The sequence below is a fragment of the Lutjanus erythropterus genome, chromosome 13, assembly GCF_056507025.1.
Source record: "Lutjanus erythropterus isolate fLutEry1 chromosome 13, fLutEry1.hap2, whole genome shotgun sequence".
Taxonomy (NCBI): Eukaryota; Metazoa; Chordata; class Actinopteri; order Lutjaniformes; family Lutjanidae; genus Lutjanus; species Lutjanus erythropterus.
In genome coordinates this window covers 23,351,861-23,375,781 of record NC_139329.1, presented here as the reverse complement: position 1 = coordinate 23,375,781, position 23,921 = coordinate 23,351,861, and the positions used below count along the sequence as shown (strand labels likewise).

The window sequence follows — 23,921 nt, the reverse complement described above, 5'->3', positions numbered from 1 at the left end:
GTGTGTGTGTGTGTGTGTGTGTGTATTTATAGACTTAGAGAAAAAAAGGTCATTTTAAAATGCTATAAAACAGGAAGCTGCTTGGAAAAAAAAAATCACATTCTTTAATTAAGCAACACAAAACTTTTCAGTATCATACAAAATAAACAGGCATTACATTCTTCAACAACAACCACTTGTGTAGACCCCCCCCCCCCCCCCCCCCGAAAAAATTATTACAGATGTTATTGTTTGCTGGGAATTAAAATGTATTTTTCAGACATCATTATATGTTATGTAATAGTGAGTATCATTGAGTTCACAACTAATTTAAGGGCAAAATGATCACATTTTGATCCCAATTTTGTAACCTCATACCTGCCAAAGCTCAAAGGTTTCTAAACAGAGTTGTATTTTTCATTATTTTTTATTTTAATTTTTCATTTGTTTTTAATTCATTTTAGTTTCACTTAGTTTTCAGAGTGGGTTTGCTCATTTCAGTTTAGTTTTTATTGTTCAAGAATGTTCAGTTTTAGTTTAATTTCTGTTTTGTTGAAGGAAATTGACTTAGGACTAAAACTAAAGACATTCCCTGTTGTCTAGTTTTATTTCAGCTAAGCTATTTTTTCATGCTGAATTTTAGTTTAGTTTTAGTTAACTATGTTATATTATGTTCATAATGTGCATTTTTTTTACTGTCTGCTCTTCATAGGTCTTTCTGTACTTGTGAATTTTGTAACTTTATAAGTTGTTTCATGGTACACAGTACATAGCATTTAATCAATTAATTTAATTAATTAATTTAATTTAATTATAGCATTTAAAAAGGAAGAGCCCAGGAGAAGAACAGGGGGATTTCTTAAAATATATAGCCTGATTTAAAAGTCCACTGTATAAGATTTAAAGGGATCTATCGGTGTATAATCTTATCTTATCTTATCTTATCTTATCTTATCTTATCTCATAATCTTCGAATGAGCTGTTTGTATCTATAGAGGGTACAGGTCCTTTTCAGCCTCCGTAATTTCATCTACATGCAGTACATACATGCAGTTGTTTGCAGCCTACAAGCTCAGCAATAGATGCCACTAAATCCTACACACTAGTCCTTTAACTGTTCCTCTCTCTTGCTTATATAAAAATATATACTCCACCATTTCCTGTAGCCCACAAAGTTCACATTCCATTTTTAACTTATTTTTGTGTCAGTTTAATTGCTCGATTTTATTTGCCCCACTCTTGAAATGTTTTAATCTTGGGAGAATCATGTAACACACTTGGTAAGACTGTATAAATTAAATGTATCATTGCTGTTGTTGGTGTTGAAATACTGTAGTTTAGACAAAAAAGGCATAGGACACCAGCACAAAATGTTTTTACTCATTCAAAGTGTCAATTACAACACACGTTGTAAATGACTAAACTTAGATTTAAAAGACATTACATGAAAAGTTTCCTCTTTTATTCAACAATATAAAATATTATAATGCAAAACATTCTTGAGTTTGATTTACAAAAGACAGCATCAGACTCTGTCTGCAGTAATAACATTCATCGCAGCGCTTTTTTTTTCCAATATAAGGCAACATCGTAACACACAATCAGTACTGTATATGCAGCAGCAGTATAAATTATGTTTAGGCTTTCAATAAAAACACTCACGTACATCTCACAAATATAGAGATCCTACAGTAAGCTATCAGTGCATTCTTAAAATAGAATAAGAATAATCTCATGTCAGTAAAATCAGTTACTGTACACTTCTTCTGTCCAAGGAAAATCAGTCCGTCTTCAAAGTCCATTTGATAGATGAGACTCCAGCACTTAACATTTGACTGCAAACAATAAAAGAGAGGCCTCCATCTGAACTCTGCAGGTAAATGATTGATGGCTTTGAAGTTCGACTCAACACTGTGATAGTCTGGACACTTTAATGCACAAGGCAACACTGGGTTCACGTCCTCAGGGGGAAAATGTGCAACATTAAAGTGTCTGAATGTTGTCACACTTCAAATGAACTGCGAGAAATAAAAGAAAGGATTGATTAGCTGCAGCATCAGTGCCAGGACAGTAGAAATGGTCACAGCACAAAATGTATATTAAAAACATTTCAAAATGTTGTGAATCATATAATTAACACATAATTAGAGCTACAAACTGCATTTGTCAAAGTCATTATTTAGCCAATAAAGACTGTTAAAATTTTGATTAATTATTTGATTATATTTGATTATTTAATAATTGACCATTAGGCCTGTCACAATAACAGGCCTAACTAACGACTTTTTATATTGTTTATCACAGTTATTTTGTCCCAACTGTGAGAAAACAGTATTATTTTTATTTTATAGCCATTATATGTCACTGATATAATAACAATACAATACATAATAATGTAAGTGCACCCTTTCAAAGAGCAACAAACTTTTAAGTCTCTCTCATTTGGCATAAACCCAAAGTGTTCTCATTCCAGAGCTGTGGAGTGCAGCTAAGTCCATTTGTACAACAGGAGGTCAGAAGTAGCATGACAAGAAATGACAGCAAAACATGTTCAGCATAGTTTTTTTCTGTTCATTTGGCTTAGACGCTGTGAAAAAAAAACACTTAGGCGCCGCGCCCAGGTCTTTTAATAGTAGGGAAACCCTTCTGGCAACATGTTGCCAAAAATGTTGGTGACATTCTTGTCTAAACAGACGTGAATGTAAACACACTGAACAATACTGTGCGATATATGGACATGACCTTGATAACGTTTGATGACCTTGATAAATCAGCACAGTAATTACTGAGACTATCCACTGTGACTAAATGAAAGTACCTGGTGGCAGAAACATTATAATGACACTGAAACTGTATTTACTGTACAACGGTCATGTTACGGCGGATATCCGATTCCTCCTAATAAGGTCAATATCAACTTTGAGAACCACTGTAACTTATGTTTTTGTTTTACAGTATTTAAACAAAATCACAGGAGCCACATTCTATGTTATGTCGTTGCACAGCAGTTTGCAAATGAATGAGCAACATTGTACTTTTCTTTTTTTTTGCCACTAGTTGCCACGCCTGTCTAACCACATATTATTTGAGACTCACCTGAGTTCTTCTTTTAGTCTGTTGAGTTTATCAAACAGTCTGTCATTCTTGACCTGCATGGGAGCGCTCGGCACAAACCAGGCTGCAATGAACTTGCATATGACGACAACGTGCTGCAAGCGGAGAGGACAATGTTAGGAATCTAATCTCCTTTTCTGCCTGTGCAAGTTTGGTTTCATTTAACACACCCCGATCCTGTCATAGCCTGGCTCACTATTCTGAAATGTTTGTGTGACATCGTGAGTTTTAAAATAGACGAGAGCTGGGTGTCTCTTCAGCGTAAGAAAAGATGGTTAGTGGTTTGTTGTTGGTTAAGGCTCACCTCAAACAGGATGACAAATGCAAAGCGCACAGCTAAAATTAACCAGAACTGTGGGGTAAAACTGTAGTCCTCATTGCTCCTGTAGTCTTTATAGCTACAAAGAAAAACAGAGAGAAGCAGATGTTAGCTCCCTTATCTGTTTTTCTTTAAATGTCAACACACACAGTGAATGATTGTTGGTACCAGCTGCAGTAATGCCAACCATTTTTAAGAGTGTAAACTTTATTTATATTGCGCTTCATGACAATGCTGCACTCCCAGGATACTTTTCCAAAAACCTGAGAAGGCAGCACATCTCAAGTCTTCAAGTTGAGGAGGACAAAATACTCACATTTCACTCAACTCACATTGTGATGTGAGCCAAATAAATGAGTGAAATGTGATTATTTTGTCCTCTTTCACTTGAAGATTTGAGATGTAGTGCCTTTTCATTTTTTTGGAACATGAACACAGCCTTTTCTAACAACCAGGATCATAAGAGACATAACATGTGAGTGAACAGTTATTAACACTGGTGGTGAGCAGTATGAGTACTTTCCACTCTGCTGTTACTCAAATAACATGTTTTGAATTTGGTTTCTCCCTACCTGAATGTCAGAATTGTGCCAGTGAAATACATGTTCAGTTCTATAAGATAAATACAAATTAAAAGAGATCAGACCTGCAGTAAGAGACATTCAAGCCATTAGCAGTGACCATCTGACTGGCTGTAAAGTTCTCGTCTCCCATTCGTGCGATGGAGAGAGTGTTGTTGATGTAGCCGACCATACAGCTGAAAAATAGAAGAACTGAATTAAAAATGAGTGTTGCACACACGGTTATTATAGTTAACTTAAACTGAAAACTAAAACTAGGTGTGAAAAAATATTTTAGTTAACTGAAATAAAAATAAAAATTGGACTTAAGAAAAAAGAAAACTACGTGAAACCATGACAAATATCCCCATATTATTATAAAAAATCTAAGACTAATACTTAAACTAATAAAAAACAAACTAAAACCAGGTATTTAAAAAGAATCAAAGCTAAACTGAAGCGACCAAACCCACTCTAGAAACTATATGAAACTAGACCAAATTGAAAACAAAAATTAAAATGAAATTAGAATGAAAATAAACTACAATAGCTCTACATGACAGATCATTAAAAACTGTCTACAAGAAAGCACATCCTCACTCCACATCTGCTGCTGTGCCATTGGCACACGGGCCGTAGCGGTAACGGTAAACCAGTCGAGGGATGAAGTCTGAAGATACGCCAATGACCAACCCGTTCGCAATGACAGCTAAGACACCAATGGCCTCCAACACGTCGATCCACACACCTGAAGAAAGGAAACGTTGATGTGAGGACAGTGCCGAGGGAGAGTTACATGGACAAACCAACAACAAACTATCCCTTGAACAAATTAATTCTAAGTTCTAATGTCACTCTCACCAATATCGTTGGTTTTCTTGGGCACCAGTCTGCGTTCCAGAGTGACCATTTTAATGGCGTCCAAGCGTATCTCAATGATGTTATTAATGAGTGCCAGCAGAGGAGCAAGAGGAAACGCTGCCACAAATATGGTGGTGAAGCTAAACTGGATCACTAAGGAGAGAGCGAGGAAGAAGATTATTCTCTAGTCCATTATTTGTCTAGGGTGTAGTGTCTCTCTTGCATTCAGCAGAGTACATACCCATCTCCAGAAACTCATTGAACAGGCTGAAGGAGTCCACATCATTGAGACGGTAGTTGCTGAGCCAGTCTCGAAGCTTGCAGTTATCACACAGCTCTGCTCCAAGTTTGGACTCTGATTCATCTTTCAGATAGCAGTGGGCACATTTCCTCTGTAGCTTCTGGGTTCTTCTTCTCTTCAACCATCTGCCGAGCCAGCTGATACAAACCAGAGATGGAGACCCAGTGTTAGTAAAGTGCATTACACAGCACACATGCACAGTAAATAACCACAAACTGATTTATACTTACGGGCCAGTGAACTCAAAGACATTGCTAATGGTTTGCTTGAGTACCATTATGATCGCCATTTGGATGAACAGATCTGTGAGACATCCACTGGGATGACACTGCACAGTGGAGAGTGAAATGTTTGGAATGAAATCAGATGCAATATTTGAAGGTAAAACTGCAGTTTTTACTTAAAAATTGACAATTAGAAACATGAGTGAGTCACTCACCTCCTCTAGCCTCCATTTCCCTGCAATTCGGACGTACCCACCAGGATGGCCATTTATCCTGTCATATGTTACAAAACAAAACATACACAGCTCCATCAGGTTAGGGCACTGGGTGACAATGATTTTTTTTTGGACATTTATAGTGCATTCACATGCACCTCAGATTGGTCCCACTTCCCTAGTTGGAAAATCATTATTTCCCAGCTTTGGTGTGTTCATGAGCTTTTAAGTTGCATGTGGGGAAAAAACATGCATCCTACTAATAAAAGGTTATCAACCAATTACTTTCTTCCTCCATATTTCTGTGTATATGATGTCAGCAGATAAAAACTTGGCAACTCGTATGAAAATTGTTTTTCCTATTATTTCGACCCCACATCAATGCAGAATAATCAACGTCTCTGTGCTCCAAACACACCTGATTCAAATAAACAGGTTGGATTAAGGCTGCTACAGAGGCTTCATGATGAGCTGATCATTTGAATCAGGCGTGTTGGAAGAGACGAACATCTCAAACATACAGCAAAGAGTGCCCCTGTGAGTCTAGTGCAGGGTGACATGTTAAAATGATGTTGTGTAATCCACTGGGTCTTACCTGCCGAGAAAAAAGGCCACATAGAAGAGGGAGGAAAAATAGGTGAAGAACTGGAAGGTGAACATCTTGACAGTGAAACTCTTCTCTGTGGCAGCGAATGATCTGGTTTTCTCTGGTGAGGACAGAAGTCGTGTCAGCGTTCATGCAGTTCACTATTTGGCCAGTGGATAGCACAATCTCACACACTTGAGAGACGCTATACTACCTGAGAATTTAAAATTAAAAATCTATTTTATTATTACCTCTGTTTACATTTTATTATATAGAAAAATTTAAGTTCATGTTTGCTTGCACAATACAGTGGCCCAAAAGTCTGTTTTTACACAGAAAATCAACGTGTCATAGCAGGAAAAGCCCAGGTGTAATTAATAACCTCATCATGGTGGCTTCCTTATTACACTCAACAAAAATATAGTGTTGTTTGAGTTGTTGTTTCATGAGTTTAAGTAAAGACTTTGTGTCTGCACACTTTTCATTTATTTCTCTAAAATTTTGTTCACAAATGTGTTACAATTTCCCTCTTCTCTGCCACGATGATCCATCCACCCAACAGGTGTGGCATATCGAGAGGCTGATTACACAGCATGATTGCTGCCCTGGTGTGCCTTGGACTATTATATTATGCCACTCTAAAATCTGCAGTTTTATCTTGAAAAACACATTTAGCACATGAACTATGGCTATTTCTGGGGGAACAGCTCTGGTGGACATCCCTGTAGTCGGCATGTCACTTGCACACTCCCCCCAAAATTGTGATATCTGTGATGGCAAATTTTAGAGTGGCCTTTTATTGTGACTAGTCCAAGGCACACCGATGAGCATGCTGTTCAATCAGCATCTCTACATGCCATACCTGTAAGGTGGATGGATTACCTTGGCAGAGAAGAAGTGCTCACTAACACAGATTTTTTTTTAAAAATTGTGAACAAAATTTGAGAGAAATGAAGCTTTTGTGTGCATAGAAGAAGTCTTAGATCTTCAACTCATGAAAAATGGAAGCAAAAACAAAAGTACTGTGTTTACATTTCTGTTGAGTGTAGGTGTGCCGGTTCCAGTTCCCTGATAACAGGTGCGCTGCCTCACCAGCATGGGACACTTTAAACAAACAGAACGTTCATTAATTACACCTGCGCTTCTCCTGCCAAGAAATATCTAAATATCTGTTGTGAGAAAGGTTTATTAACTCACTAATGAGTCCAAGACAAAAATATACCATACACCTCAACCAAATTAAATTAGTGGGGCTCAGATGTGCTCGGCATTGTTGGTTCCCAACCTGCGGTCCAAAATCCCAGGGGGTCCCCGAGGCTTAGTTTGCTCTGAGGTTGTCAATATTAGATTTGCACATTATCTATCACAATTTACACAAAAGTCTGTATATAAAATAAATGTTTCGTCCTAAATTGAAGATAATTAGCTACTTAGTAGACCAGACCTCTGTGATCTCTCAAACTCTGTTATAATGAATCATTATGGGTGAGAAAAGAGACATTTCCCAAAGGTTCTAAGAATGTAAACAATTAGAATTAGTGTTAAAATGTTGGACTTAATCACTTATTATTTTAGTGGATGTGCATGTGTGGGCTGCTCTGTCACATCTTGTGACCCTTTAAATGGAAGAAAATTGTACTTGTGATCAATGTTATTATAGCTACAACTAAAACTAATTGTGAAAAAACATTTTAGTTAACTGAAAAAGACATTACAAATTTAAATACTGAAACAACTAAAACATTTTTTAAATAAATAAAATCTGTAGTGAAACAAGCAAACCCACTCAACTTGAAAACAAAAATTAAAAATGAGGTAAAACTAAAAATGAATGAAAAATATGAAACTATAATAACTCTGTTTGGCAACCAGTGTCACTTTTTGTTGTGTTATCCACAGTCCAAAGTGCAGTGTTTCCTTTTCAGATTGTTTCATTTGGGTTGTTATTAGAGACCCGAGGAGCTAAAACTCTCCAGTAGTTCACATTAAAATAGAAAAAATTTATTTCTCTTGTGAATCCTCAGATTTATATGACCCTCTGGGGGTTGTACAGGTCCACCACAATCAGTGTACATGGTGGCGTTTGTTCAACAACCATGATTATTTTTTGATATAATAAAAGACACTGTGCTTCCTGCTATATGGCAGATATCATAGCTGGCCTTGAGTGCTCAAGGGTGGTGTGGGTGGTCAGAAGGGAGTTGAAGGCCTTCACAACAGCGAAGGACACCTGGGGACCTGGGTAGATGGAGAACTTCACAAACCTCTTGCTGTAGTGTGCACACTTGTCCTTAGTAGTTCAAAAAAACAAGATTTAAGGTCTCCCCTACCATTGTTTTTAATATAAGAATGCTGATTTGTGGGTAATTCTCCTAAGAAAATGTGCAGAACTGGTGTAAAAAGTCCATGAGAGAGCCCTTCAGCACCCTCTTATTTCTAAGGGAGACAGCCTTAAGACTTTATAGCTTTAAAATAAAGAAAAAAATGGCAGAAAAGTATGTGAGTCGGAGTGGACACTGGATTTCGGCCACAACGTAGAGAACAGCTTTAGTGTTCCAGACACAACTTTATTGCCTGAACCTGCTTCCAGTTATCTTTCTGTTATCTGTGTGTCTGACCAGCTTTCTGCCTGATTACCTGCCTTCCTGCTTCAGGCCCCCTGGATTTGTTTGTCTTTCCTCGCTGCCAACCACACTAACTGCTATTGACTTTTCGACTGACCGCTCATTTAACATTTTCCAACCCTGAATTATATTTTTTGTGTGTTTTAAAGTTAGGGTGTAATTCTGCCTGGAAACATGAATGGGATATAAGTGTTAAAGCTACAAAACATAGCAACAATAGCTACAGTAAACGTACCTATTTCACAGATCTTCATGGCTACAATCCTGTTGATCTGCAAAGACAAAGACATGCTCAGATTCACAGAGGATTCTACTAAAAAATAAAAAATAGAGACGCAGATTTAGAGGCCTACCCGTGTCATGATAGTGATGATGATGTAATGGAGGACGGCCCCCAGCATCATTGCTCCGCTGTTGGAGTTATTGCTCAGGAACTCCCACTCCCCGTCGGCCAAGAGCACTGCAGCAATCACCCTGAACACCACCAAGGCATGTGTCAGGCCAATGATCACCAAAATCTGTGGAAACACAAAAACACTCATTTATGTCAATTTACTTTTAATGGCCTCCATTAACTCCATCTTATTGCAGCACTTAATTCTAAATTGTACTTATGTCCTGCTTGCAATTATCCATTTGACAAGGCTATATACAGTATTTCCTGTGCAATCATCCATATATCTTTCCAAACAAAAAGTGCATATGGTGTATATAGCTTTGAATTTTCACGCACCATAGCTGTGACACAGATCAAAACCAGAGTGCTGCGCAGATAGGAGTGCTTATATTGTTTTGGTTCACAGTTGGCGTTGTTCACAATTTCCAGGATCAGTTCCTCCTACAGTTTAACAGAATTAATAAAAAAAAAAAGACACAGCCATGAAATGCAACGTGCACTGAACTGATGTTACTGAAAGGTAATAGAGAAAAATCATGTTTAAAACTGACTGTACCTCCTCTTCACACCAATCAGACACTTTCCATTCGCACACATAGGAAGCTCTGTGTCTCTTCCAGAACTCCAAGAACAGTGTTGCTGTGAAGACCAGGGATTTATATGAGTTCATAAAGTTTACTTGAACAAAAACAGCAGTTCTGAATTAATTATTCACTAAAGGTATGAAAAAACAGACATGTCTCCAATTAAGGTTTAAAGGTAAAACAGGTAGTTAAGTATAATCTCCTTATTCATCATCCTGGGAATGACACTCAACAATCAGCTATCCCTCTGGTGCATTTAAGAACAGCTAGGACAAATCCTACTGATTGTACCTATAAATAATAGTTTGCCTCCGTCAACCTAAAAGGTTTATTTGTAGCAGCGTCATCGGGCAGAAAAACTGCGTCAGGTTACTCGGGAAAGTTTTTAATGTTTGGATTTGAATACAGAGGGAACACTACTGGGAAGCTACAACTACTATATTAAAAAATCTGAAAAAACCAAACAAAATAGACCCACCCTTTAACATCCCGTGAAAAACTTTTTTATTTTGCCACATAACCCACATATTTACTTTTGGATATAATATACTGACACAGGGCCAATCACAAAAATGACCATGCTGAACAGTTAGACATTCACTTAGAAAGGGAAGTAAAACAACTATAGTATAGTTTATATAATTATAGGATATAGTTCAGTGTGTAAAAGCCTAAGTTAAAAACAGAAATCAGGAAAAATGACGTTTGCAGTGGAAAACTGGGGAAATTATCCATCCGTGTTACTTTTAATTGCTTCTCTGACGGTAAACTGCATCATGTGAGCCTTTGATGACTGTTTTTCAGATTATTAGAGCAAAAATACTGTGAATTGCTAGTGTTTTTATCATAAGGGGACTTCCATTCAGCAGGCGCATTGCCCTGCAATGTCACTGTTCCACTTTTCTGCCCTCGAGGCATTCTTTCTTTCTCTTTCTTCGCCCTTCCTCCATACTCACTTCCTCTAATATCCTCATGTAAGCACTTTTTTATTTGAAGACCTCAGTTACTGTTCTTGTTAGCTGCACTCTTCCCTCAGCTGTGCTCATAAACATCACTCATGTAAATTCTCATCTTGCCTGTGTCCTTATATTCCACAATATCCATGAATTCGATACGAGAAGAGGTTTGACTAACAAAATTAGCAAAAATTTTGAGGTATTAAAAGTACAAAAGCTGAATAAGGCAGTGAAAGTACAAGTAATATAAGTGCTTATATCTATATTATTATAGATGACTGCGTGACCACCCCCGTGGCCAGATGGCCCAGGCTGATAGAGATGAGAGTAGCCAGGATGAGTAGGTTCTCTCAGTGATGTGGCATCATGGCTCAACGATCATAAAATATATCCAATAAATAAAATTAATTTAAGGCAGATAAAAGACTTGTTTGTGCAAATTGTCCTGTATAGCCAAAAATATCTGGGCGCAGAAACAACAGTATTGGAGAGGAATTCTGCCCCCTGATTTTCATTTATTTTTTCATTTGTTTTTTATGTGTGTATTAAAGACGCCTATTGCATGGGCTTTAGAGGCTATGAAGCAATCTACAGTAAATATAAATGTGATAAATCCCATGAATCTAACTTAAACGGGGATCTGATTATTGAAAATACACGATTATTCTCATCAATACAACAATAACCATGTCATATTATTATCTAGTGGGTTTTATTCTTGATCTTTCAATAGCATTCAGTGTTTCTGGTCCATGTTCATGTTAAGATGTATTATATTCTCATCTTTTGTCTATTATTTTTAGTTGATCTTTATTTTATTATAGCATTCTACCTCTCTTTATGAGGCTTTGTGTTAAAGAACACAGGTAAACACATATTCTTATTCTTATTCTTATTCTTATACTTATTATTATAGATACACAGAACTCACCCCACACTGCCATGAACATTGCAAAGAGCACTGTGCCATTATTATCGAACAGCAGGCTCACCTGTAGGCAGACAGGACCAGCAGTGAGAACAAACAGACCAATACATCACTTAACTGTTTACTGTAGATGCAGCAATGTAGCCTACTTTACCTTGGCATATGTGCAGGTGTCTGAGAGCTGCCACACGTTGCATTTCTTGTCACAAAGTGGACACATGACTGTGTCGGCCTCACAAACCTCCTTTCTACAACAACACAATAATCACTTCATTTATTTGCAGTGTAAATGTTCTGTTATGATGTAGATTAAGTGGAGTTGTGCAGAAACTTACATTAGGGGTGAGGTGTTGAAGAAGGCAAGACCATAAAGGAAGACTATGACCCCTATAAGAGCGGGAGGGATGAGCAGATATGTGTACCAGCCCAGCCACAGATAGTACAAGGCCACTTTCTCCCCAAAGTAGTTCCTGATATGAGGACAACCACATTAAGACAGACACACAGAGGGAGAAAATGACAAAACACATTAGCACTTACCTGTGCTATATATTTAATACTCATTTGCAGTTTATGCAGTTTGTATATGAAGATAGAATGATTTTTACAACCAATTTTACACAAATCTTATACATTATACTTGTAGCACTGTATTCAAATAGAGTATCCTGTCCACTCCTGTTCATGCTGTACACACACGACTGCAGCCGCCGAAATTGAGAAAACTCTATGGTGAAGTTGGCAGATGACACCACCATCATTGGGCAGGATTTCAAACAACAATGAGAATTTGAAGAGCGCTGCACAGAAAACAACCTACGGCTCAACGTCAGCAAAACCAAGCTTAAGAAGGAAAAATTCCTGAGCCATGCTCTTGTCAACTTCTACAGAGGAGCAACTGAAAGCATCCTGCCTGGAAAGATCACAAACTGGGATGGGATGTGCACGACCCAGGACAGAAAAACTCTACAGCTGGTCATTAAAATGGCTCAGAACACCACTGGTACCCATCTACTAAGCATCAGTGCTATCTGGGGGAGAAGATAACTGCGTGGAGCCCAGAAGGATACTAGAAGACAACACCTACACCCTGCTGCTGTCTGACAAGAGACACAGAAGTATCTGCTGCCGTACCATCAGACTACTGCTTCTTCCCTCGGGCTGTAAGACTGATTAATTCATGCTTTATATCTTTATATCATTATAATAATAATAATCAGGTTGGTGTTTGCGACCCCCACAAAAAAATCCATGTTGCAGAAAGTCGGGGTTCTCCAATGAGATTTATTTTAAGGCAATTAAATCACTAGTTAGTTATGGATCTAATTTCCCATCATTCTTACTAGACTGAGTAATTTGTTAAGTTTGCAAAAGCAAATGTTACTTTTTGTGCTGCTTGCAAACACCATTTTATTTTATTCTCCACAACCATCTGGCAAAACATGGAAATAATCTTGTGGACCCCTTGGGTGTCCAAGCCCCCAACCTGAGAATTACTGTTTTAGCCTCCGGTTATTTAAAATGAGTACACTTAGAATGAAAACAAGTGCTTGATTTTGACAAGACGTACAGTGATGATGTACAGAGTATCTTAATGCTTAATGTGGGCGCCATAATAAAAGGCTGAAATTTTATCTCACAGCTAACATACTGACACAGAGCTTACACATATCCAGTTGTCTTCTTACTTAAAATGGGAAGCATGATGCATTTTTGCATTGTGAATCTAAAGACAAAGGCGACACGTGCACCAGCATTAAGTGCTGTTAATCATTTTAAGTAACGATTCCACACAACGCCTGCATGATGCGTGGGGGCTGACTTGATTGCTGTTGTCGTGTTAATACTTGAACCTACTTCACAGTAGGATGACATGGAAAACAATAATGCTGCAATAAGTGCGACTGTAAAGAGCAGAGTAATGAATAGGCTTGTTGTGTTGCAGTCCAAACCTGACAGCAGTTATGGGTTGCCCTTGGAGACAGGCTGTCCATCGTGCCCAGCTCTCCTTCAGCTCTCTCTGCTTCTTTTTCTGAAGGCAGAAGCAGAAAAAAAAACACCAAGATGAAGAAGATCTTCGTACATATTGCTTAACACAGCATGCATCTGAACTGAAAACAGAAGCTTACAATGTAAAAACATAATCTACTGGAAATCTTAACTAATTTTACTATCTAACATCTGCAATTAAATACATCAAAAATGAATGCTGCCTCATATTTCAAAAAAGCTTGGAAAATGTAATTCACATATTAATTTCCAGGACATTTAATTTTGTGGAATCGGCTTCACCTCCCATGCTGAACACAGAACACACATTCAAACACTTACTGTATGTGCAAACACATTATGTATCAATGTATGCTCACACATGCCCACTTACTCCCAGCACTGCATGACTCACTGCATTAATATGACTCGTGAAACGTCTCTGCGAACAAATACTTTTTTGGCAGGAATCTCTTGTTTTGTAAGTCCACTGCCAAGATTCACCTCATAATTTTAGAAGCTCTTAAAGAAAGCAAAACACATTATCAGAGATGTTTGCAGTAGATAATAGTGTCACTATCTATCTAAGGCATGAGGATGTGTGGATCCTGTTTACAGTTATACATTCACATTCATTCATACAATCTTTAACCTCTTCAACTCTGTCAGGACGCCCACATCCGCAGCCAACGTTACTGTCTTTAAGAGGCTGTAAGTGTCTCAGTTTTACAGTTTTATGGTATCATGTGAAAGGAAATTACCTGTAGTATCCATTGTTATCAGCCATCGTCATGCTAACTTCTCAGGAAGGAGGCTAAACAATGCTCCAAAGTTGGGATCATTTTGGTGAGGGAAAAACTGGCACTTCCATTTTCAAAGGGTTCTCTTGACCTCTCAGCTGAGATATCTGGCTGAAAATGGGCTGTATGAGTGCTCATAAGTCTTCAATTTGCAGACGTGCCCACTTTATTCTTATACTATGCAGTTTGAAGCAAAAACTATGCCACTAGTTTTCGAAAACTAGTATTTGAGTGCTTGCTCTTGATGGGAACAATTGGGTTTATAAAGAGTACAGACCTGCTCTATTTGAAAAACGACGAACTAGACACCTGGGACATCCAGAGGATTTATGCCTTACCTAGGTATACTGACAATAAGGCGGTCTCTGACAAATATCCAGAGCAGAAGTGCTCGCCATCTAATCGCCAAAAAGTGCAATTCTTACAGAGAAATAATTCTTGATAACCAAGCAGCTTATGAGACTGAGTATGACACTGACCATCATATACTTCACCATCATAATGCCCCAGCTTTCAAATGATGTATACCACTTCTATGTGGCGTAACTTCTGACCTGCTACATCCCCCTAAAGATCCCGCCTCCCCCCAAAAAAACCTCTTTAAAATCCTGGCAATAACACAATTATCAGACCAGATATGGTAACAATATTGCAAGCTGTGATAAATCATAGCTACTGTAGAAAAGACACACTGTATGTGGATTTTTACCTCATGTAAGCAGAACCTTGCTTCAAAAACCTTCGTCTTCATAAGATCCCGCAAACTCTCTGGGAAGAACAACGGATAAGAAGAGTAAGGTTCAGGTTAGGTGTCTGGTTACCTGATTGTAAATACACTAAGTCCTTCTCACCTCCTGAATGGATAGGTGTGTGATTCAAGATGAAGTGGACAATCCTTATCCTGAAACAAGAACAAGTATCACTCATGAGGCTGAACTTGCAGCAAGAGACTTCTAACAGGATCTAACAGGACCTTAATTAGTATCATTATTAATTAATGAATAACACCTGTGTTTACCCTACTATTTCATAGCAATATGGCACCATAAACAACTTTATAAGGAGCACATATTCTTCAAATAGCATCCATGATTGTTTAAAATGTCAAAAACAGCTATGGCAACAGGTTTTACCTGGTGCTGAGTGGTACGACGTTCTGATCCGAGCTCCAGTTGCAAGCATCAGACACTTTGAGCAGATATCTGTACTTCTCAAAAATTTCTTTCGGTGCTTGAATCCCGTAGAAGACAAGATCATCATCTATAATTTTCTAAGACAAGTAGGTAAAGACGAGGTAAATAGATGAATCATGACCTATACAAATCAAGTCTGTTGAAGAAAAGAAAGAGCAAAGATAAATCGCTGATTAGTTACACTTACTGTGACTTTAATGTTCTTTTTTTTCAGTTCTTCGATGTATTCAGTTTGTTTCTTGTAAGCCTCTCTCTCCTGGTTTTCAATCGTTTTGGCAACCAGGACGTAGTCGTACGATAGTGGAGTGTGCTGCGTGACAAAAAGATCAGACTTTCACACATTACAGCACATTGATTAATCTTGATCCGTGATTTCAGGTCGACAGGACTAGTTAGTGTGAAAAGATTAAATTCTTACCACAGGTGGCAGTGATGTCTGTTCATTGCCGTTCTCTCTCACCACTCCCATTAACTCCAGTAGTTCAATACTGGGCTAAACAACAAAATATTGACAAATACTGTCAGTCAAGGAGAAGTCATCCACACAATCATCGCAAAGTCACATATCATTTAAGAGACAGTTCATCCCGACATTAAAAATATATAATTTTCCTCATTTTTTTCCTCTAGCTGGGTCATAAAAATTAACATTCTGGTTAATAGCAGATGGGTCACAGGTGGGAAATAGTGTTTCACCACAGTAACAAGGATACTGTGTGCACATTTTTGCATGAGGCACAGCAGAGCAGAACTTATTTATTCAGTTCTCTTTACTCTGGAGAGTTTCTTCTGTCCTGTCAGGTTTTTAATTACTGTTCTTAGTTTGATGCTATTTACTGCAGTGATATTACTGCAGTAAAAGAAAACAATCAGACATTAATACAACACACAATAAAGAAATTACCTGGAAAGCTGATACTGCTTGACATAATTTAAAAGGTAATATAGTCTACAGGGACTGGTAGAGGCGTGGGTCTCTAAACTGGAGAAAATAATGTTTTTTTTCGTGGGTGGTGGGTGAATGATTTGTATGTATATGCAGCTTCGGATGAACTAAGCGCCCATCTGCGCATCACTACGACCTCGTTACTCAAGATAAAATAAATAACTGTAACACTGTGCAGGAAGACACATCTACTCATGGATGTAAGGCTCATGTTTGTGACAAAGCGGCAAGTAAATATAAATGGCAGAGCTGTCATTCAGTCTGTGGATTATCTTGAGTAACTGGGTCATGATTTCTAGAAAGAGACACTGCTGTTGAGTTTTTCAGACGTATTTTCTAGTGCTTTGAGCACCACAAGGCAAGTGCCATCTAATTTAGTTCCATTATATACTATATATCAAGAGAAGACAGGCATCTCTACGCCTACTATCTCCAAAACTCAGCAACCTTTGGAAGATTTTGGGATGGACTGTCCCTTTAAGAGTGATTTAGTTTTTTAAAAGGTCTAATGGTTTTACTCTCAGGGATATTTTGTTCTCATCCGTCCACTGATGTGATATAGTAAGCTTGAGAAAATCAGCAGAAAGGTTGTCATCTACAAAAGAATGCTGTCAAACTGTGACGTGTGGGGGTGTGTCAGCGAATGCCACTGTGCTGAGAGAAACCTGTGCCGATCCTGACTCACTGTGGAGGACTGTGAGGGTTAATCTAACCTGACTGAACAGCATGGCATGCAGAGGTGCTCTCACCGTCATGCCAATCCATGCTATTCACTTACAGGACAGTCTGCGAACAGACAGCTTATATGGGGGCCAAAGTGCAGAAGGTGTGGCAGACCAACAAACACAATCTGAACGTGGTGACACCAGTACAAGTATACACATCCCATTCAGTCCTGATGTAGATTAAAGCATTTTTCCTTGCATTTGTAATGCAAGTTTTTAACTATCATTATCAGTTTTTTGGTACAGGTAAAAGAAAATAAAAGGAGACTAAAGGGAAAGAGTGAGAAAACATCCATGGTTAAGAAAACCTGTCAGTCAAGTGTGGTATGTTTCCAAAAATGTCCCACATAGGACTATTTCTAGCATCCATCTTATTGAGCAAGTGCTCATTATGAAACTGTCTTTGTCACTGGGTTTACCAAATCTTCTTCTCAGATTTTAGGGGTTTTCCACTTTCTAAGCATGTCCTGACAGCTGTTACGATGTCTACCATGACAACACAAAATTCATCATTTGAATTCCAGGATATTTGTGTCGTGTAACCAAACAGACATAACTGAGGTGATGATGATGATTTTGTCCCCACAGAGATACTAGAGATGTACAATATGGATCTTTTTCAGCCAATATTGATAACTGATGATTACCCGCTTCTCATGGCCAATACCGATAACTGATTTTTGTATTTTAAAAATAGTTCATTTAACGTGCAGTTTACGCACAGCTGAGGATAAGAAAGGCTCAGATAGTGAGCACAGCTGGATGATTTAATATTCCACGGCTCTGACCAGGGGCAGGTTTACAAGGGGGACGCATTTTGGTCATTTAACTAAGAAGGGGGACACAAATCAACTTATGGACACCACGACAAAAAGAAAAGTTCTGACTCTTCAAATGCTTCTATAGAGCTTGCCTAAGATATCAAATAAAATGGTTTGAAAATTGGTCAAATGAGATACTGATATTGAGTAATATAACTAGTCAGACCAAAATTAGGGGATAATTTATCTGCCCCGATATTTAAAGTGCATACCAAACTACTAAAATTTGAAGGACTTTCATGGACCATATGCAGCGTAGAAATGTGTGTCTTTAAAACAAATTACAAGGGATGCATTATAAATATAAGGGCTGATACTGCCTGTCACAGCTATATTGGTATATATCAGCATTAGTGTATATTACCTGATAAATATCTGCTTTAATAACATCTGATCTGACGGATTATTTTAAAGCATTTAATTTGAATTCTTAGGAAAAATTCTTCCCAAAAGATATATATATATATTTGTCTATAAGATTTTTTATGAACAGTTGTGCATAAACTACAGGTTATATAAACGTCTTCTGAAAATACAAAAATGTAAAATCATTGGTTATCTAATTGATATCAGCCCTAAGAAGCAGGTAATTATTGGTTATCAGTATCGGCTAAAGAAATCGATCCATATCGTGCATCCCTACTTTTATTGGGTTGGACCATTTAGAAACGTCTTTCTTTTTGGTATTTCCAGCACAAATTACTTGATAAATATTGATTAATTGTTAGTCAATATTGTATATCACAGCTGTATTGCTCTATATAGGAAACAGCGTATTAAATCTCAGCTGTAATATTATTTGATTTGACAAATTATGTACCTTACTGGGAAAAAAAAAAAAGAATTTGGATTTTAAGAGTCAGAACTGCTCTTTGTTTTTGTTGTCATAGTGATGTCACTTAGGTTTGTTTCAGTCACAGCTGTTTGGATATCAAATTATCCATCTTTACTCACTACATCTCAGTCTTTCTCACCTTCAGGTGAGCACAAACTACAGGTCATATAAACTTTTTAAAGTACAAAAATGTGAAATTATTGCTTATCTTATTGGTATCGGCCATGAGAAGCAGAAAATTATCAGCTGTCTGTATCGGCTGAAAAAAAAAAATCCATATTGTGCATCCCTACAAATTATTATTTAATAAACCCTTGCATGGCCTTGATGTAGTATCTATGGCTTAAACTGAAATAGTATGCAGTGTTTATGTGTCAGGGTGGGTCTTTCACAGCACTAAAATGAGCTTCTGTTATTTAGTCTGTCAAGTGAAGGATTGGCAGTCATGTCACAGACAGCAGCAGGCCGATGGCAACACAACACAAGCTTGAAGTAGGAGCTCCATTATGTATCGATAGTCTCTGTATTAGTATGTATGAGGAAGGTGACCTACCTGTCTCTTGTGGACGGGCATGATTGATGAGAGCAGGTGCTGAATGCAGATGCGATTAAAAAAAATAAAAGCCTCAGTCTCCCATCCAAGGATCCCGAAGCCTCAGCGATCAGTCCGACTGTAAAAATGACACGCTTTTGAACAGAGAGCAAACTACTTCCGTACTTCCTCCAGGAACAAACGTGTTGTTGTATTACTAGGAATGTCAAAAAAAGCGACTCTACCTGTTGCTGGTGGTGTCACAGCATTTATCTTTAAAGCCTCCGCCTTTTTTTTCTCTCTTTCAGGTCAGTCAGTTCAACGATGAAGTCGTCAAAGAAACAAACCAACAGTGTCTACTCCTCTGTGGTTCATTCAGGAGCTGCTGACAAACAGAGAATATCTCGATGTGGCTGTCAGGTGCAATGGAATGGCATATTATTGTTGCCTCCTCCTCATTAGTAGTGCATAATAGCATCCATCCACCGCTAGATGGCAGCAAACACAGTGAATTTAAACACTAAGGACTGATTTGGCTGTGACTGAATCATCCTACACATCAAAGAGCACTCAGTACTGACTGTGACATTTGTTGAAAAAAAAAAAAAAATCAACACTTTGAGTCATGAAAATTACAATTTGAAAGCATCTCGAGGTCCCTAATGGAAAGGCTGAGCAAGTCTATTATAATTCACAGCAGAATGAGCTATTAAGTACTGAGTGAGAGCACCAACATGAAAATAAACAAATGAAGAAAATAAAGCCAGTATTAAAATCATCACAGATATCACACTGGGTTTTGGCTAATTCCTTGTAGACATTAAGCTACCATTAGTTTGGCTACAAATAACCTATGACATGCTGATTAATACATGTAGGGGAGACCAGGGGTTTTGTAACAGGGGGCATTTGTAAAACACTCAAGTCCTCCAACCAGAAACAAGCGAGAGTGATGACAGTTCTGCACATGCTCAGGCGAAGTCTGTCTCTGCATGATGAACAGAAGCGCAATCATTCCAATTTATCAGACGTTCTCTACAAAAACCTGATTTTTAAGTATGAAAGTTACTTTTTAGATGTGCAGTATTTTTCTTCTGCTGTCTAACATCTAGATGACTGAAAATCTAAACTTAAATTATCTCTAGGTTGTCTCTAAATTAAATCATCATCATACTCTTGTCTTTATTAGTGAAAATATATCAATGGTATTATCAGTTAGTGCAAATATATGTTTCTTAACTTAAAAGATAACCAGTGCATTTCAAGTAGCCTGTGAATTATGGATGAAAACATAAAAAAAATGTTACAATATCCCTGGTCTATCCTATCTAATACACATTCAAAATAAACTCAACGTATTAGATGTTCAGTGCTGGGAGCTTAATTCACTAATTAAGTCAGAAAAGGAAATCTTTTATAGAGATTACACAGTGTTACGGTAGTTTTACAAGATGCTTCTGGAGCAGTTTCACTTCTGCTCCTAATTATCACAGTCCATGTTTACAGGAGGTAACAGTACGACAGAAGTCACAAAACAAGTCATTGAACAGATATAAAAGTTTTTAGTGCTTGAAATTAACTGTTCTTAAGTACAATTTTTGTACATTTCTCAAGGAAACATTATCCCTATCCCTGTTACTCCAGAATTTTATTTAAGCCATAGTCAGCTGTTATATTGTTTTACATTCCAAATATATGACCAACCTATAAAATATTCAAAACTATTAAGCATTACTCCACCTTAACCACTAACCTTCATTCAAAATACTGCTTAAAGCATAAATAGCAATAATCCAGTATGTAATATAGGTCTAAATAGTACCTTCTGAAAAAGTTAGTTGTGCATAATGAGTACTTTAACTTTTAATACTTTAATGCTATATTTTACTGATATTACTTTTACCTATGTAAAAGAACTGTTATTTGTAGGGCATTTTTTCACATTGGTGTCTTACCGTGTTTGCATGTGGCTGTATTTTTTTTTGGTGCATATTTCTAAAATATAATTTCTAAAATCTGTATTTGCTCTAAATTATAGTGACACAATAATAAGAAACATTCTTCTCTATAAGTAGGCTGGCTTGATATTTGTCAGTTTATGATGTTCTGTGTTGGAAAGCTACTTTGAAAGAAAGGCTTTGCAAGCTACCAATTACTTCAAACTGGAAGAAGTCGAAGCAGAGCAAAGCCACACCGGGGGAGATGTTTAGTTCAAACACATGCCAGCAAAAATTCCATTCAACTGAGTTTACTGCACAAACTGCCCAGTTGTTCACTGGTCAAACATAATGCTAAATAAAATAAAATAAAACAAACACAAACATGCTAGAATGGATATCTGTCGATGCCTGGAGGGGTCTGTAGAGAATGGTTATGTAGGCCACAGGGACCAGAATTTAGTGCTACGCCCCTGCATGTGATTCCCACTGCACGGCCCTGTGGACCTATTTCTGTCTCCCATCTTTCTCTTTGACTGTCAAACAAGTAAAACTAACATGTCAAACGGGTGGCCCTCCGTGCCTTGTTATTAAAGATGATTTTTACCATTAGGCTTGGAAACCTTGCAGGCAGTGCACACCCAAGAAGACCCACATGTCAAATAGGAGAGGCTGAAGAAAAAGTGGTTGCGAAAATAAGCAGCTGTATTTCTGTACTCGGCCACACCCCACAGAGGAGGATAACATAATTACACCAGCACAGGACTGTGTAAACCACTTGAAGGGCGACAGAGGGGGCCGTTGCTACTAAATTGGACCGTAGTGGAAGTACAGGGCAGAGAGGTGGCTGGGAGGAGCAGGGAGGCTGCTGATAGACCCTTTCCTAAACTTCCTGTCATAAAGGAAACAGATATACAGATATGTGAACAACTGGGGAGAGAAGTCAAGCATCACACCGCTTAAAACAAAACAGAACACTTAACAAAACAAAACATCTGATTGACTGCTGAAGGGTTGACTCAAGTCCACACTCCATGTTGCCAAGAAAATCTACAGCAAAGAATTGAATGTGTAATAAGCCCATGTGTCTATTTTACTTAGGACTTTTGACAATTATAGCCTAAAATAATTACTGGTTCACTCTCCAGTTATAATGGGAACAGATGTTTCTCTTGAACTGTCTTAACATGATCCCAGGTGGGAGACTGTAGTCTCTTGTGGGGTCCTCGATATTAAGCCATTTTGGAAAGGCATAACTTAAGAAGCTAATGTGGTTTGGTTGTGAGGGAGTTTCTGGAAGCTCTCACTCTGAACATTTTGCCAAAAAGGCTGAATGTGTACCTGAAGCAATTTAATTATCTAAAGGAACATAGTAACAGGGCATCAAACCCCAAGAACCTCAGATCCTTGTAGCCTTGTAGATTGTCTTTGTTTAATTTGGTCTCTTTGCATATCGACAAATTCTTTGACTTTAATTGTGGATGTTACCACATGGGCTGAGTAATTGTATAAAGTGCCAAAAAAAGATCCTAGTGTTACAAAGATGATCAAGACTCTAAATACACTTGTTTCATTAAATTTCATCTAATGAGGGACATAGGTTTCATTTCAACATTAAAGGAGACAGACATTAAGCAGAGGTCCTCCTTCAGGAAAATCTGAGCAGCAGACGCTTATTTTCATGCATTGTGGTGATTCTTTTATGCACCAATATCTGAGATTTCAGCATAACTTTAAAATGGGAATGTCTGTGGAATATAATTCAATAAGGCTCTCAGACAGGTGCTACATTCATGTTTTTTGGGGGCGGGGGACACAGCACACCAGGCCCAAAATCTGTCCAGTGGCACTGGCAGCTGCCACAGGGTGCCACAAACTGTGACAGAGAGCCACAAGCCACCATAAATATATATATATGTATATATATATACATATATACACATATATATATATATATCTATATGTATATAGACACACACACACACACACACACACACATATATATAGCGTTATATATTTATATTTACTAACCATGGCCCTAAAATACTCGGTTCTCATTGGCTGTCAGATGTCAGATCTTCGTCAAGAGCTGTCATCCGTTAAAAATGATCGTCTGTCTAAAAACTTAAGAAACAACTTGACACTAGTCTCAAGTTAGCTGTTTTCTTTTCTCTTCTGTCTTGGTAAGTAGAATACTTAAATGCAAATGTAAAAAAAATACAGTCCCTGTTGTCCTGATTTGATGAACTCCATGGAGGAAAGTTCACCTCAGCTAACGTTAACTGTCCTCTGAATGCTAACAGCTCAGCGCTGATGTTAGCTAATGCTAAATATTTGTACTGTCCATTTTCAGATTTGTGTTAGACTAGATGACAAAACATGTAGACAGTTGAGTGCAGTCTCTGTTCGCTGTTCACCCCTCGGCAGGCTCAGACTATTGGCTGGTGGGTTGGAGCCACTCCCCTCCCAAACCTCCCTCTGCGCTGCTGCCTGAA

The 23,921-nt window shown here is 37.9% G+C and overlaps 1 protein-coding gene across 1 annotated transcript; it reads right to left on the bottom strand.

Moving 5' to 3' along the window:
* Window positions 1-1,802: 1,802 nt before the first annotated feature.
* Window positions 1,803-19,793, bottom strand: LOC146316579 (anoctamin-9). Its single transcript, XM_084735115.1, has 25 exons — window positions 19,735-19,793; window positions 19,511-19,628; window positions 16,049-16,123; window positions 15,818-15,940; window positions 15,571-15,707; window positions 15,289-15,338; window positions 15,147-15,205; window positions 13,601-13,680; window positions 11,984-12,118; window positions 11,803-11,896; window positions 11,652-11,712; window positions 9,737-9,819; window positions 9,517-9,621; window positions 9,137-9,301; window positions 9,019-9,055; window positions 6,169-6,280; window positions 5,574-5,631; window positions 5,365-5,462; window positions 5,075-5,271; window positions 4,834-4,986; window positions 4,573-4,720; window positions 4,059-4,169; window positions 3,398-3,491; window positions 3,076-3,188; window positions 1,803-1,997 (listed from the first exon to the last, which is right to left on the bottom strand). The coding sequence occupies exons 2-25, from the start codon at window positions 19,529-19,531 to the stop codon at window positions 1,982-1,984; spliced, it is 2,325 nt and encodes a 774-aa protein (XP_084591241.1). The 5' UTR covers window positions 19,532-19,628; window positions 19,735-19,793; the 3' UTR covers window positions 1,803-1,981.
* Window positions 19,794-23,921: the final 4,128 nt, after the last annotated feature.

Coding starts and splice junctions, on each gene's coding strand:
- LOC146316579 (XM_084735115.1), bottom strand. CDS start 19,531: ATGCCCGTCCACAAGAGACAG. Junction 5,463..5,573: donor GGAAATGGAGGCTAGAGGAG/GTGAGTGACTCA, acceptor TCCACTGTGCAG/TGTCATCCCAGTGGATGTCT. Junction 3,189..3,397: donor CATTTGTCATCCTGTTTGAG/GTGAGCCTTAAC, acceptor CTCCGCTTGCAG/CACGTTGTCGTCATATGCAA.